This window comes from Engystomops pustulosus, chromosome 2 (assembly GCF_040894005.1).
Source record: "Engystomops pustulosus chromosome 2, aEngPut4.maternal, whole genome shotgun sequence".
NCBI lineage: Eukaryota > Metazoa > Chordata > Amphibia > Anura > Leptodactylidae > Engystomops > Engystomops pustulosus.
The window spans coordinates 95,265,480-95,279,731 of NC_092412.1; the positions used below are offsets into that span (position 1 = coordinate 95,265,480).

General features: G+C 39.1%; 1 protein-coding gene across 1 annotated transcript in view; it reads right to left on the reverse strand.

Moving 5' to 3' along the window:
* Positions 1 to 14,252, reverse strand: part of RAB20 (RAB20, member RAS oncogene family) — a 25,228-nt gene continuing 10,976 nt past the window's right edge. The window contains exon 2 of the mRNA XM_072135564.1: positions 1 to 2,072. Within this exon, the coding sequence (XP_071991665.1) occupies positions 1,558 to 2,072 (515 nt within the window). The 3' untranslated portion in view covers positions 1 to 1,557. The remainder of the gene's footprint in view (positions 2,073 to 14,252) is intronic.

Below are 14,252 nucleotides of genomic sequence, written 5' to 3' on the forward strand. Positions count from 1 at the left end.
TTAAGAAAATTCTTATATTTAATATTAGGTGATACTGGTTAGTGAAAAATTACATCAATAATGATGATCATCATAAATTATCTCCACTGCCCCTTTCCTCATATATATGTATATAGATTCATATTATACAAAAAAAAATTACAGATTAAACAAATAGGATAATACATATGACTTTCCAGGAAAGACATAATTCTTTTGCAAACATATTCTGCATATTCAACAGATATACACGAAGTTGCTTTCTAAACATGAATATACAACAATATTGAATCAAGACAAGTAAGGAAAATAATCCCTTGAGAAATTGTTTATGCAGTGGAAATGTAGCAGAATTGTATAAATAAACGTAATAAAATTGCTCAAGTTCATTGCCGTAAACACCAAACAACAAAACAATTGAACTAATTTATTTTTTAAATTACTTAACGGGGTATTCCCATCTGGTCATTATTATTTAATTTAATGTGCCATATATCGGTATACAAAATTCTTTTCAATTGGATGCTATAAAAAAAATTTCCTGTCTTAAGATAATTTACATAAATGTAGCCATTTGCTAGCAGGATTGCACAAAGAAATAAATAGTTTTGTATACGAAATTCTAGGAGTTACTACAAGTCCCACTGTTGTCTTTTGGTAATGATCACTGAACCTAGGTGGTCAGACAGGGCTCAATAGTGCATGTCTGGCAACCTCTACCCGGGTGCAGGGGCGGCCGTATCCAAGGACAGCCATCTAGTTTCTAAGAGATAACGTGGCTCCATTTATGGGAAATTATCTTTATGCTGGTATTTTTTTCTAATAATATCCAATTAAAGAAAGGGATATATGTATATTGCAGATAGACTAAATTAAATGTAAATGCCAAGGTGGGAATACTCCATTAAAAGGGAGTTAACTGGCTCCGAAATCCTACCAGAAGTAAAACTAGCATTGTGTAGGGAAATGTTTACCCTTTCCCCTTTGCGGTTTCCCAATTATCTGTCATTAAGCAAAATTTTGGTTTTAAGCAAATGACCCCCCTGTAGAATCCCATTCATGAAGATAAATGTATAAAGGTATAAAAAGAAGAAAAGAGGTGCCTTTGCAGAGACAGCCCTACCCCTAGTGCACCAAGAAACAGAATTTTCTCTACAGACATACCTTTTCATTTCCCCAAGGATTGGTTATATTAAAGTGTTCTATTAAATGTTTGTTTTGCCAGTGGGGTGATGTCATCACTGATAGCTTTCTTAAAGGGGGGGAGGGGTTGGCAGACTATGTAAATTAATTTTACTCCAAAGACAAGCAGATAGATGTTTAGTAAGGCATTACAATGTGGTGTTTGTTATCGGTGTAAATTTCTTCTCCTGTAATGATGCGATACCAGTGTGACCCCACCTTTTTATCCGTTGTGAGATATCCCTACATAAAGCGGTGTAGGATGAACAGCTTATTACTAGTAACAGGTCTTCAAGAGTAGCTCATCTAGGCATATCTCAGAAGGTCTTACATGTATATGCACAAAATGTTTGTATTTTTAATCAAATGCATAATACAGATCAAGGACCCCGAATGTTAACAGCAGCCACTTTTAGTCTTTTTCTCATGGTGGTTCTGAGCAAGATTGACCGTCTCATCTGGTCCATTTGCCTTCTTCTTCACAATCAAAGGTACAACCATGTTGAAGACACTTTCAAAGAGAAAATCAACATTGTATCCAGTTTTTGCACTTGTTTCAAAGCACATCTTGTCTGCCGCTGGAGCGTGAGCTTCATCTACCATTCTATACTTCATGATTCTTTTGTAGAGGGCAATTGCATCCTCGGCATGAACCTGCTTGCGAAGCTTAGAAGCGCTGCCTCTACGAAGCCTCTCTCCATCAGGTTCTCCTTCTGCTTCATAGTCATCAGTAAGGTCGATCTTGTTGCCTACTACAGCGAAAATACAGTCGTCACTAGCTGTGTCAGTGAGCCCCAGAAATCTGTCCTCAAGCTCCAGGAGACTCTGCATGTTACTGACGTCATAGGTTAAGATGATAGCAGAAGCGGACCTGCAGTACATAGAGCCCAAACCATGGAACTGTTCCCTTCCTGAAACCGAGAGGGGAAAAAAAACAAACAAACTGTAAGTCAATGGTTACACAAGTACAGTGCTTTGCTTGGTTGTCTTAAGCTCTTCACGACTGCCATACAGCTATATACATCCTAACTGCACATATAGAGCAGTAGACGTCATGACAGGGACCCACTTCAAATGGCTATATCTTCTGAACAAATTGTACTATTTAGTGTCGCCATTTAATATTCCATTCAATGTACTGGAAAGCTGAAAAGCTCTCATTCTGTGTCAAATGACACTTCCCCTTTAGACTCAAGGTCAGTACGATCACATGGATACCAAGGTTAAATAGGTTTTATTAGGTTTTAGTAGATTGAACAAATTAAAATCTTTTGTCCAAAAAAAATATACTAGCATTTTGTCAAATTCTGAAACCAATAACTTTCACACTGGCGTTTTAATTTATATGAATTTGGGACCTATATGACGGTTTGATCATTTTTATTCAAATATTCATGGGAAAAGTGCCAAAAAAGTGGCGATTCGGACATTTGGGTACTCACAGAACATTTTTATATTTTGCTAAAACAGGATTTTGAAACACAGCAATACCCATCAGGTTTATGATTTTTACTGTTTATTTTTCTATGTGTTCTAGGGAAAATGGGGCATTTTTTTTTTTTTTTACTATTTCAGACACTGTAGGGTACTTTAACCCTGCAGGGTCTGATAGCTCATACTGCTATACTACTGTATTGCATTTTATAGCAATTTTACTGCTTATCTCTAACAGCCCACAAGCAGCTTTGTTAGGTACCGCAGTCAGGTTCAACCGAGGCACTTAACAGGTTAACTGCCACAATTGGTTCCAGAACTGACTGCAGCAGTTACAGACGGGTGTCAGCTGTATAATACAGCATACACCTTATGTGTATGGAGAGAGCTCAGCCTGTGAGCTCTCTCCATAACCCCCCCCTGCAGTACCAGGATATAATGGTGTGCCAAGGGGTTAATATCATAAAAGATTGTGTGACACAGAACCAGAGCTACCCACTGTTAAAGATGCAGTAAAGAAAAAAAAAAAGTGTATTTTTTATATTCCAGATTTTAACTTAAACAGTTTACATCTCCAGTTCTTTGAGAACTAGAAACACAATCCTGGTAACATATTAAAGTTATGTGTAGTCATTTGTCTGCTAATTCTAGAAACAAAAAAAACAGAATTAATAAAACTATCATATCATGTTAAAATCGAACATGTCATGAAAATAGGATATGTTGCAAAGATATAAGTTTAAAGAAGAGCAGAAAACTATTAATTTTGACTTGGACATTCAAGTAACAATGGTCCTTAGTCAGAAAGGGGTTAACCTCACTGGCATCCCTCATGTTTCCTCTAATTAACTATTCACAGAGCTTCCAAACATGTTCAGAGTATTGTTATTAAAGAACTGTTGTGGGAAACCCCAAAAAGAAAGAGAACATACAAACTCTTCCATTAGAGTCCGTTTTCGAAACCTTACATTAAAGGTCCTTGACGGATAAAAGTGTATATACAGTAACTAAAACTGGCGCAACGTTGTAAATAGCCTTTATTTAAAAAAAAAAAAACCACAACACTATCTGCATGCAACACCATAGAGGAAAATCACCAAAATCCCCATTTCTAGTGTTGCTTTCTGATTTAGCACAAACTGGAGCACAGCAAACATCAGAACAAATTCCTTTCGAGATAAGTCACCCACCAGGAGTCCAGTATTAATCCATATTAATCCACATACAAGGTTGGCCCAAGCAGGAGATCTGTAATCCAGATTTCTAAACCTTTTTGATTTGCAAATGCACTGGTTTCCCCGTAACATTATAGCACAAATCTGGCTTATTCCTATCCTGAGATATAGGCCTTATAGATATATGAGGCCATCTGTAATATCTTCACAGCTTTTCCTGAATATACAGGCGGTACCCTACTTAAGAACACTCGACTTACATACGACCCCTAGTTACAAACGGACCTCTGGATATTGGTAATTTATTGTCCTTTAGTCCTAGGCTACAATAAACAGCTATAACAGTTATCAAATGTGTCTGTAATGAAGCTTTAGTGTTAATATTCATTCTTATGACAACCCAACATTTTTAAAATCCAATTGTCACAGAGACCAAAAAAGTTCTGTCTGGGATTACAATGATACAATATACAGTTCCGACTTACATACAAATTCAACTTAAGAACAAACCTACAGACCCTATCTTGCATGTAACCCGGGAACTGCCTGTATATATAGATCTAGTGCAGAGCAAGGCGGGGAACACACAGAGCAAGGCATTAATCTACTAAATCACAAAAGAAAAAGATATATTAAAACATGCCCAATTACACTATAAAACACCTACATATGGTGTAACATAGTGCACCCTGAAACCTCTGCAATAAATCCCCTCTATGAGAGAACTCCCTCCCTAAAAGACAGTTTTTTTTGTTCAAACGCTGATTTTTTTTTTTTTTTTTGCCATTATACTTTATAGAGGCGGCACCCTTTCTCCAGACCATCCCTTTCCTGTACAAAGAGATCTGCTCAGAGGTTTCCCCGAATATACACTGTGCTGTAAGTGCAGGATCTAATCCATTCATTAGAACTTATGGGGAGCCTGAGCTCTGTCTTTATTTGTGCATAAAAATTTTTATACATACACATTTCTACTCAATTCAAACACAAACAGCTCTGCTACATACCATTCCAGGTGTGTACAGTGATGGCCATAAGTTTTGAGAATGACACAAATATTATATTTTCACATGATCTGTTGCCCTCTGGTTTTTATGTGTGTTTGTCAGATGTTTTTATCACATACAGAAATACAAGAGCAATCATATTATGAATAACAAAAGCTTTTATTGATAGTGAGAATAAGTTACTGCAGCAAGTCAGTATTTGCAGTGTTGACCCTTCTTCTTCAGGACCTCTGCAATTCTCCCTGGCAGCTCTCAATCAACTTCTGGACCAAATCCCGACTGACAGCAGTCCATTCTTGCACAATCAATGTTTGCGTTTTGTCACAATTTGTTGGTTTTTGTTTGTCCACCCGTCTCTTGATGGTTGACCAGAAGTTCTCAATTGGATTAAGATCTGGGGAGTTTCCAGGCCATGGACCCAAAATATCTATGTTTTGTTCCCTGAGCCATTTAGTTATCACCTTTTGCTTTATGGCAAGGTGCTTCATCATGCTGGAAAAGGCATTGTTGATCACTAAACTGCTCTTGGGTGGTTGAGAGAAGTTGCTCTTGGAGGACATTCTGGTACCATTTATTCATGGATGTGTTTTTAGGCAAGACTGTGAGAGAGCCGATTCCCTTGGCTGAGAAGCAACCCCACACATGAATGGTTGCAGGATGCTTTACAGTTAGCATGAGACAAGACTGGTGGTATCGCTCACCTTGTCTTCTCCGAACAAGCTATTTTTCAGATGTTCCAATCGGAAAGGGGATTCATCAGAGAAAATGACTTTACCCCAGTCCTCAGCAGTCTACTCCCTGTACCTTTTGCAGAATATCAGTCTGTCCCTGATGTTTTTTCTGGAGAGAAGTGGCTTCTTTGCTGCCTCCTTGACACCAGGCCTTGCTCCAAGAGTCTTCGCCGCACAGTGCGTGAACACTCACACCTGCCTGCTGCCATTCCTGAGCAAGCTCTGCCCTGCTGGTAGCCCGATCCCGAAGCTGAAACACTTTAAGGAGACGATCCTGGCGCTTGCTGGTCCTTCTTGGGCACCCTGGAGCCTTTTTGGCAACAATGGAACCTCTCTCCTTGAATTCCTTGATGATGCGATAGATTGTTGACTGAGGTGCAATCTTTCTAGCTGCGACACTCTTCCCTGTTAGGCCAGTTTTGTGCAGTGCAATGATGACTGCACATGTTTCTTTAGAGATAACCATGGTTAACAGAAGAGAAACAATGATGCCAAGCACCAGCCTCCTTTTAACGTGTCCCGTGGTGCGATTCTTACTTAATCATGACAGATTGCTCCAGTAACACAGGTGTGGGTGTTGATGAGGACAGGGCTGGAGATCAATCACTGAAACAATGTTAGCTGCTCCTTTTAAGGAAGGCCTGCAATAAAGTTGAAATGTGTTTTGGGGGAAAAAGTTCATTTTCTAGGCAAATAATTGCTGTTAAGCTGATCACTCTTTATAACATTCTGGAGTATTTGCAAATTGCCATTATAAAACCTGATGCAGTAAACGTTGTAAAAATTAACATTTGTATCATTCTCAAAACTTTTAGCCATGACTGTAATTGGATGACCTGAAGAAGGTGATTAGTCACATACTTATGACATCACTGCAAGTCCTGGAGATTTATTTTTACATGCTACCGGGACTATTATTTTCCTGCTACTAATCAGGAGCGTGCATGTGCTTGTAGTCCTTCCCAACAACACCCACCCCTCCTCTCCTCTGTCTAGCTATGGATCCCCATGGCAAACCAAACAAAGACACAGAGAGGCCAGGTAGTAAGCTTCTAGCCTGCTAGCTGACAAACAACTGCAGATAGCTAATGAGTGTAAATTAGGGAATTGCTTATTTTGGCTTAGTGCAGAGCTGGGCAAAAGTTTTCATGCTTTACAGTTGTACTTTAAGACTTCGTAACATCCAACTCAAGCAGACATATTTTTGGACCTATTCGAATCCATAAGTAAACAAACTGGAGAGAAATCCTCCCAGACTAAGAAATTACTTTCGGAAATCTTTATGGACAGAGAACATGAATATTAGAAGTGAGCTCACTATGTCTTTATTGTTACTGCACATAAATAAAATAATTTTCTGGGCAAACATGAAACTTTACTTTTGCCTAGATATAAACTCTTCCAAAAGTCTCCTTGCAGAATCTATGCAGCATTAATGTATTTGCTCATACACCATAAAATATAGTCATGTATAAAACAAATAATATTTTATACTTATTATACAGATATACTGTATTTTCCGGACTATAAGGCGCACTTAAAAGCCTTGGATTTCCTTGGAAATCCAAAGTGCGCCTTATAGTCCGGTGCGCCCTATATGAGGGCAGCGGACCCTACTTACATAGGTCCCCGCTACCGGAGACAGCAGATCTCCAGCGGGAACTGCAGACCACGCGGCACGAACAACTTCTGCCGCGTGGTCTGCAGTTCCCGCTGGAGATCTGCTGTCTCCGGTAGCGGGGACCTATGTAAGTATGCTATTCTCCACCTCCCCCTCACCTTCCCCGCGTTCCGCGTCTCTTCTCGGCATCGCGTCCCGTCGGGTCTCCGCTCCGCCCCCGGACCCTGCGTCTTATAGTCCGATGCGCCTTATATATGGAATTATTACATATATAAGGCGCATCGGACTAATGCGCCTTATATTCCGGTGCGCCTAATGGCCCGGAAAATACGGTAGATCTATAATTAACACATTTTGCTTCATTCAAATTTAAAAAATGTGTCTCCCCCTACAACAATCTTAACAGAAAATATTGTCCAATGCAGCTGTCACACCAATGATAAACTCTGGCCTTCTCCATGTCTGACCACGACATTGACACTTCCTCTGAAAATATCTTGGTTATGTGCTTATATGCTCAGGGTAAGCTGTTGTAACATTTTCAGGTTTAAAAGGAAGCCTATCAGCAGGATAAATTTAATAATTTAAATAAATTTTTTTATCTGCAAGGCGGCAGCAGAGCAGAAGGTAAGCTCTATGCTCCATACCTGTACACCCATGTTAAAGCTGCAGCCAATCACTTCTCTTCTTGTAGAATCAATTGGGCCAAAAGTTTAAGAATAATAATAATTCTGATTTTCGACATTTTCATTAGGACAGTATTTGGTACTGGTACCCCAACCCAGACATACATTTATCATGTTATTCATGTCATAGGGAAAGACATTGTTAGATTCTTGCATAAAAACACAAAATTAATTTTTTTTCTATTTCTCACCTGGAATTAGTTATTAAAATATAAATTTGTGCACCAAAAACTGTGAAATCAAAAACTTAAAGTTGTTCCACAAAAAGCAAGCCCTCATGCAGTGATATTAAGGGGAAAACAATTTAAAAGTGGCCTAGTCCAGAAAGGGTTGGCCTGTGGATGCGATATGCAGTTGTGATACTTTTTCCCTCAACGTGGATTACTTACATGGCCACTTTTCAATAAATCACTCACTCCTCTAATAGGTCCATTCTCACTAACAGAGACAGGTAAAGGGGAGCAGGATGAGTCATCTACCTCTGCAGCTCCTCATATTCAGTATAGCTCAAACATGTAAACAAAGAAGCATGAAGAGTCAGCACACAGTACAAATGTAAGTAGCAGGAATGCAGAGTTACTTGATGAAAATTCAGGCTGTAAAGATACATGGGCTACCGCTTTAAATTTCTAGTGAGAGATTACAACTGACGCCCCCCCTCCCCCTCTGAATATGTAGTAATTATTTTTTTATTTTGTGGAAAACCCCTGTAAAAAATGGAGTCTAAATGCTTGATCTTCATTCCAAGCTTTTCTAAAAGCCATTGTGACTAAACAGATTATCTACAAGGCAGCCAAGTCTAAAGTTTATGCATCCTTTGTCAGCTTGTGCAACAGTCTTCCATAAATACAACATTGGGATAAAATAGAATTATGAGAACCATACATTTATGCTAGTTCATAAATGTATGGAGCAGCTAATTGACTGGAGTATACAAAATGCGGATTTTACAGCAAGAAAAAAAAAAAAAAGAGACTTTAAAAAGTATAGTTCTTATCATAATTTTACCGGCCTGCATATATAATGAAGGCAAAGCACTGAGATAACAAAGAGACTGTAGTAGGATATGTCAGTGGGATGTTGAATTTTTACAGCAGTGGGTAGACTTGGAATGTAGAACATGCGAGTATAAAGCATGTCAGTATCACTTGGTTTATCTGCCATTGCATGGTGCAAAGAACAAGTTCTGGATATATTTATTATTGGCTTAAAGGGGTATTCCCATCTGGGCATTTACATTTAATTGAATTCATTTGCCTTATGTAAACATTTCTTCAATTGGATGTTATTCAAAAAAATGTTCCTGTGTGAAGATAATTTCTCATAAATGTAGTGATATGGTCCCTTAGAAACGAGATTGCTTTCCCGGATACGGCCACCTCTGCTGGAGGGAATTGCATAAAGAAACAAAAGGTTTTTGTATATGAAATGTCCGGGAGTATCTGCATGTCCCACACCCGTCCTGTGGTAATGATTGCTGAATCCTGGAGGTCGGACAGGACTCAAAAGCGCATGTCTGGCCACCGCTGCCAAAATGTGAGTTGTTTGTATCCGGGGAAGCTATCTCGTTTCTAAGGGACAGAATTACTACATTTATGAGAAATTATCTTCACACAGGAACATTATTTTTAATAACATCCAATTGAAGAAATGTTTATTTATGGTAAATGAATTCAATTAAATGCAAATGCCAAGATGGGAATACCCCTTTAAGTCATTATACCCAATCTGCTACTCTTGGGATCTGCTCAGAACTCCTCTAAAGCAGTGACTCCTGCTCTATAACATGCTACTCACATGCAGTATGTAGCTTCAAAGGACCTCTTTATAGTGTTTGCTCCTGTATCATTATTGGGAATATCACAATGCATGAGATTTCTCAGGATACTCAGTATTGAGGCCAGAGTTAAGCGGAGGAACACAACATGGTTCCAATTTTTCTAAGCAGCTTATAACTGGATGGCAGAGTGCTTTCTATATTAGCATACATAACAAGTTTTATTTTGGTCCTCTGCCACTTCAATTAAACCTCTTAAAAGTTTTTAACCAACTGTATTCTTTTACAAACCATAAAATAACACTGAAAAAATTTGGTGCGAGTCTTTTACACTGTCAACACAACTGTGATGACTAGCACCTGTAAATATTTAAACACTCCGAAACATGATCCGTCAGTAACAATAGATGAAAAGGTAAGACAAGTAGAGGAGTATGCAAGGAAAATGTCATACGGTTTCATTTACATCTTTAACTTATATAGTTTTAAGCCTGTTAAGATGGATGGGGAGCAAATCTTCATTGGGTCTTACTCCCATTTATGGATCCCGGATTAAGGAAAGGTAGTCTCATCTTAGAGTACAGTACTTGGTTGAACTTGATGGACATGTGTCTCTTTTCAACCGTATAAACTATGATACACATTTGAATTATAATTCTCCACAGCACAGGGCCTAAACGTTTGTGTATGTAATAATCTTTAAAGATTAAACTCATGTAAAAAAAAAAAAATTACCCAAAGTTCAAAACACAAATTCTTTCAATTTCACACCACAAAGAAAACACAAAAGTAGGTTGACAGGGTGGAATTTGAGGCCGATTTTAGAGGGAAATTTTCACTCACATCCTCTATATTTTTCAGAATATAGGGTTGTCACTTTGTTTCACAAGTGGACAAAGCAGCTTACAGAAAAAAAAATAAAAATAATAAAAAGATCCCATGGGCTCCTTACTGACTTAAAATGAGTAATGAGAACAGGGGACACACGTATGTCCAGATACTGTGACTGTGGTAATGTTCTTATATTTGTTATCCATGGCCTTCTTCCTTCTAAAATAAACTTTTAAAATTATGCTAATGAGCTAGACAGACTCTGAGGGGTGTTACCAGAGCCCCTTCATGATGCAGCTTCACATGCTGTTACATTGCCTCCCCCTCTACTCAAAAAAGGTTTAAGGAATAAGGGAAGTGCTCCTAGCATACTAACACTACATCTGCAGCACTGAGGGGCTGTGGTAATGCCCCCCCACACACAAACCAGATTCTTTCAGGCTCATTAGCATAGTTTTAAAAGTTGATTTTAGAAGGAAGGAGAAATAACAAATATAAGAATACCACAGTCACAGTACCTAATTTATCATGCTTAAATTTCCTTTAAATGTGAACCACAAAAGCCAGACACTCAACACGTAGGATCAGAAAAATTATGCCCACCCAGGTCACAAAATGTTGTACTGCCATGGGACCTTATTCATGAGGAACTGCATAGAAAGCAATTCCGTATTACATATCCATTTTCACAAAGGCTGAAAAGATTTCTTTCTTTCTTTGTCTGTTGATTAAATGTTCTAATACCATGATCTAGTAGAGGTTGCATGCCATCCTAAACTTTATATATAAACGACATAGGAGGAAGGCAAATTCACAACAGATGGCCGACAGCTGTCAAGTAGGAAAACACATGGACAGCAAGAGTAGCTCCTACTTCTAGTTCTAACTAGGCATTACAAGAATGAGTTTACCACATGTATTTGTGGCTATAAATTCAGCCTATTGCTTTCTCATATATAGCAAAATCTAGTGGTCTTGTTTTTCCTTGTAATATCACTTTAAATATTTTATAGTTTAGATACAATGGCTTTACACGTTTTACTACATTACAAGCTTTTGTACATCATAAAGCTCCAAGGAGCTTAGGCCCCTTATCTATAAGCCATAACAAGGAATGGGTTTTAAACTATCCTTGAACAATCATATTAACAACGTCACATATATATATATGGATTCATACAGCACGGAAATACAGGACTGGAGAAATCACACGTGTGAATGCAGTATTACTCCAAGCATCATAGTGATATACGATTCAGAAAAGTGTAATCATCCTTAGCGCTCTGTATGGACAGAAAATTTGGGCAGCATACAGTCTGTGGTTCACAGACCAGTTAAAGGAAACCTACCACTTGTAGTGGCAGGTTTCAGATGGAAATACCGAGCACCAGCTCAGGGTGAGCTGGTGCCGGAGCTGATTTTTGTTAGTGTTTTAAACCGCTGTATTGCGGTTTAAAACACTTTTTAAACTTTATAGCCGGCGCAGGGAGGTACGCGCTCGGCGCTTACCATGCGCGCGGCTACATAGGAAGTGAAGGAGAGCCGCGCGCATTGTAATCGCCGAGCGCGTACCTCCCTGCACCGGCTATAAAGTTTAAAAAGTGTTTTAAACTGCAATACAGCGGTTTAAAACACTAACAAAAATCAGCTCCGGCACCAGCTCACCCTGAGCTGGTGCTCGGTATTTCCATCTGAAACCTGCCACTTCAAGTGGTAGGTTTCCTTTAAGGCATGTGCCTCAAAATCCTATGCAAAAATGGCTCCTTCTTTTCACTGGGCACTTGCCGTAGTTGCAACAGTCATTCCATGGAATCTCCTGTTGGGAGCCATCAGATCTCCTGACATCCCTAGGTAAGTGAATACCTCATGACATAAGCTAGTAATGCTAATTTATGTGGTTTATTTTTTGTCATAAATATAAAAAATGTTGCCTCTTTTGAAATGGATTGGCCCTACAAAGTCTAGCATGGTAAACACCTATTGCACAGTGTCTTCCAAACTGCTAAATTGCTACACCCAGTTTTAAATTTAGGTACAAATTTCTAGGAGGAATGACACAATAACCTAAGAAGAAAACATTCTAGGGCAATATAATAAAGTATACATCAGAAAAACCAATCACTTCTGTCCAAGACTCAGTTCACTTCTGCATTTGGCAGTTTCCGTTCACCATTCTGGCATCAAGTAGTGGAAAAAAAATAGTGCAGAGAGAGCTCTCCTAATACAGAGAGAGCAACGGAAACCCCTGACGCAGGTGTGAACAGAGCCAGAATAAGACCCATATAAATATATATTATATACAGGCGGTGCCCTACTTAAGAACACTCGACTTACATACTACCCCTAGTTACAAACGGACCTCTGGATATTGGTAATTTATTGTACTTTAGTCCTAGGCTACAATGATCAGCTATAACAGTTATCACAGGTGTCTGTAATGAAGCTTTAGTGTTAATATTGATTCTTATGACAACCCAACATTTTTAAAATCCAATTGTCACAGAGACCAAAAAAGTTCTGGCTGGGATTACAATGATAAAATATACAGTTCCGACTTACATACAAACTCAACTTAAGAACAAACCTACAGACCCTATCTTGCCTGTATACTTTTCCACATGCTATAGACAGGGAGTGAGGGCTTCCCCCGATCTCTAGCTACATAGATGCTGTGATCAGTGTTGATCAGCACATGCAATAGGTTAAAACTGCTAAATATATGGAGTAATCTGCCTGTATGAGATATCTAACACCCAGCACAGCATTGAACTATGTTAGTGCTCAGGGTTAGCCATTGACAAGTTCTTATAGAGCTCTAATAACAGACGGTCGTTCATCTTTTACCTAAAAATAGTTTCGCTTACCGTATTTTTCGGACTATAAGGAGGACGCCAAAAAAATCCTTTGATTTTCTCAGAAATCAAAAGGTGCGCCTTATAGTCCAGTGCGCCTGATATAGGAACCGTACTTACAGACAACAGCTGCCATGAACTGTGCACAGGTCTGCCACCTGCTGGTCATCCTTATAATCAGGTGTGCCTTATATATGAGCCTAAACGTTTTAGCAGGCATTTATCGATGGTGCGCCTTATAGTCCGAAAAATACGGTACCTCCACATAAATCACCTTTTATCTTATATTACCTGGCATCAGAGGGGTGTGAGCCCCTTCCATCTAATCCTCCCCATGCCTTATGCCTCCTTACTGGTCACAGTTCATGTCATGTGACCAGAGTCACATCATCTCAGGTATGTTATACTATTAATAAGGGCAAACTGTACCCCAGGCATGCATATGACCACATGAAGTCACAGCAGCCTCCATGGACTTATGTTCCTCTTCATCCTCCATGGAGGCTGCTGTGATTTCATGTAATCACATACATGGTGTACAGTTTACTATACTTAGAAGGCTGAGAGACCTGCGATGATGGTCATATGTCATGAATGTAACACAAGACACTGTGTAAAAAGATTGACACAATATTTCCCATAGCTTTATATATCTGTAGATGAATATTAGCAGACAGTCCCTTAGTACAAGGAGGCAGAGCAGGGATTTGAAGTGACACAGAGCTGTCAGTCAGAATAATGGGGCGTGGTTCACTGGTATCTGACTCTTCTCCTCTCTCTATTAGGCTGCCAGAGAGGGGTCAGAAAATCTAATTTGCCTCACTGCCAGCTAATTTTAGGAATTGTAACCCTTTATCAGCAGACATTGTTAGTCAGGGAGGTCAAAATCAGGTGACAGGTACTCTTTAACTACTCACCCAGTGTAACAGCAAGGCACAAAGAAGGAAGGGGTTAAACCACTAAATGCAGTCCTCAAA